General features: G+C 33.0%; 1 protein-coding gene across 1 annotated transcript in view; it reads left to right on the top strand.

The window, feature by feature from the left end:
• The window catches only part of LOC119587923 (hemolymph clottable protein-like), a gene marked incomplete in the record, with an annotated part of 19,095 nt that extends 18,426 nt beyond the window's left edge, over positions 1 to 669 (top strand). Inside the window, 1 exon segment of the mRNA XM_037936634.1 lies at positions 1 to 669. Coding sequence (XP_037792562.1) covers positions 1 to 79 — 79 coding nt within the window.
• Between the last annotated feature and the right edge of the window lie 1,281 nt (positions 670 to 1,950).

The following is a 1,950-nucleotide window of genomic DNA, read 5'->3' as shown; positions in this document are numbered from 1 at the left end:
AGTGCAGGGGACACAGTGGGAGGAATGCTTCCCTCACTTCTACACCCTGACCTACCCATCTTCGTGTGTCCCACAGTAACGGATATACAATATCATCCTAATTTCTGGACTATAAGGTTTCTGCAGTTCGTCCTAAAAAAAAGCAATATAGCAAGTCTTTTCTCGCGGTCTTTATCGACTCTTCTTTACCTCAACATCCTGCTGTTTTGTCCCCTTATTTCTTCATTTCTTTTACTACCATTATTATTTTTTTTATATAAACATTCTATCTTTCTATTGCTCCCCATCTGTATATTATTGCGAATGAATTTTACTGCTGCTTCGCAGTCCTGTTAGAGTAACAACCTTTCATTTCATTTTCTGATTCGTAGGCTGTGGGATGCTTGATTACGCCCATTTCTGTTACATTTCGATAAAGTAAGAATAAAGACTAATTGCTAAGCTATCATAATGAATGGATGAACATTTATTAGAAATTGCTGTTTATGCTTATTACTGATAAGAAAGTTTCAGTATATTTCGTCAAATAAGTATGGAATAGAGAGTGATGCCACGGGACACGGAGATGGAGTTTGATAAGAATTTGCCAGTGGGTAGAGAATGGGCCATTTTTTTGTTTTTATTGCAAGAGGATAATTGCTCATCTGAAATAAAGTTACGGGCTTTCAAGTTGTTTGAATTCTCCTGGATTCCAGTATCCACAGGAATTATTATCTATTTTCTCTACCTTACTTCAACATGGCAGAAGTGTGTAAAATCCTCCCAACATAAATTACATTTCATGAGAAGAGGGACTATGATGACAACCAAAACTGAAAGGAGACCGAAATGAATGCAGGGACAGCCGTGTACAATACACTGATAATTATGTTCATTAAGGAATTTCTATAAACCTCCGAGAAAATTCAGACGTTGTTTTACCATGAAATCTTCTTCCATAGCCTCTATTCGCTTGTCTTTACCAAACTGTCAGAAACAAACGTTTTTTTCTCTCTTTAAGAGGTAATAGTTAGAGAAATATCTGATTTAATTGTATTTAAGTTTCACTATCTTGCATTCGATGTGCTACGATAATCATAAATGAAAGCTTCAAGCATCCATAATGAACACCAAACGTTGCAAGGGAATGAAGATATCTTTATGATATGATGTACACTAAAATTGCTCAGTACTCGAAGAAATATATATATTTTTATATTTGCTATCCATGTATGCTTTGTTTTCTTTAATAATTAAAATTACAAATTTATTTCATACGTAACTCCTTCGAAGGAGATATACCAAAGATACTGCGATGCTTTCAAAGATTGAAGTTTAACAGTACTACGAGGCATGATCTATAGATCTCAACTGAAATCAAATTGTTAGGCTTGCTCATGGATTTGTCTAAGGAATACAAACCGCAGGATAAGATTGTAACTATATCACGTGCAGATTTGGTTTCAGTCAAATTCAAAATCTAATTCAAATAGCTTTATTTATCCTTCGAATATACATAGTATGTTGAAATATTAAAGAGCATACTACGAGGCTAAATCCAGGAAATGCATAAGAAGGTTTCTATGAATCCTCATAATATAGTGTAATATCAGTATTTACATATCAATATGATATAAAACCTTTGTTAAACATGCATGATGAATAAATTATATAGATTAAAATCAAGGTAGGAAAAATACGCTATAATTAGAGAAAACTACATGTATTCTTAGCTTTTAGACTAAACATTTTTCAGCATTTAATTTAGATGTTACTGCATGATTGGTATTTCTAATAAAGTGCAACCATAATAAAATATAAATATTGTTGCCAGTTCGTATTTAGGAGGAGAGTGTTGAAGGTTGTTACTAAACAAATTCCGACATCGTAAACATTAGTTACTCTTGAAGTGTAGCCGACGTTTATTCGTAATCAAATGGATATAATATTTTTCCAATTCAATATCATCAA

This window comes from Penaeus monodon, chromosome 23, assembly GCF_015228065.2.
Source record: "Penaeus monodon isolate SGIC_2016 chromosome 23, NSTDA_Pmon_1, whole genome shotgun sequence".
Lineage (NCBI taxonomy): Eukaryota > Metazoa > Arthropoda > Malacostraca > Decapoda > Penaeidae > Penaeus > Penaeus monodon.
Note: the sequence above shows the minus strand (reverse complement) of the source record. Positions and strands in the feature narration are given on the sequence as shown.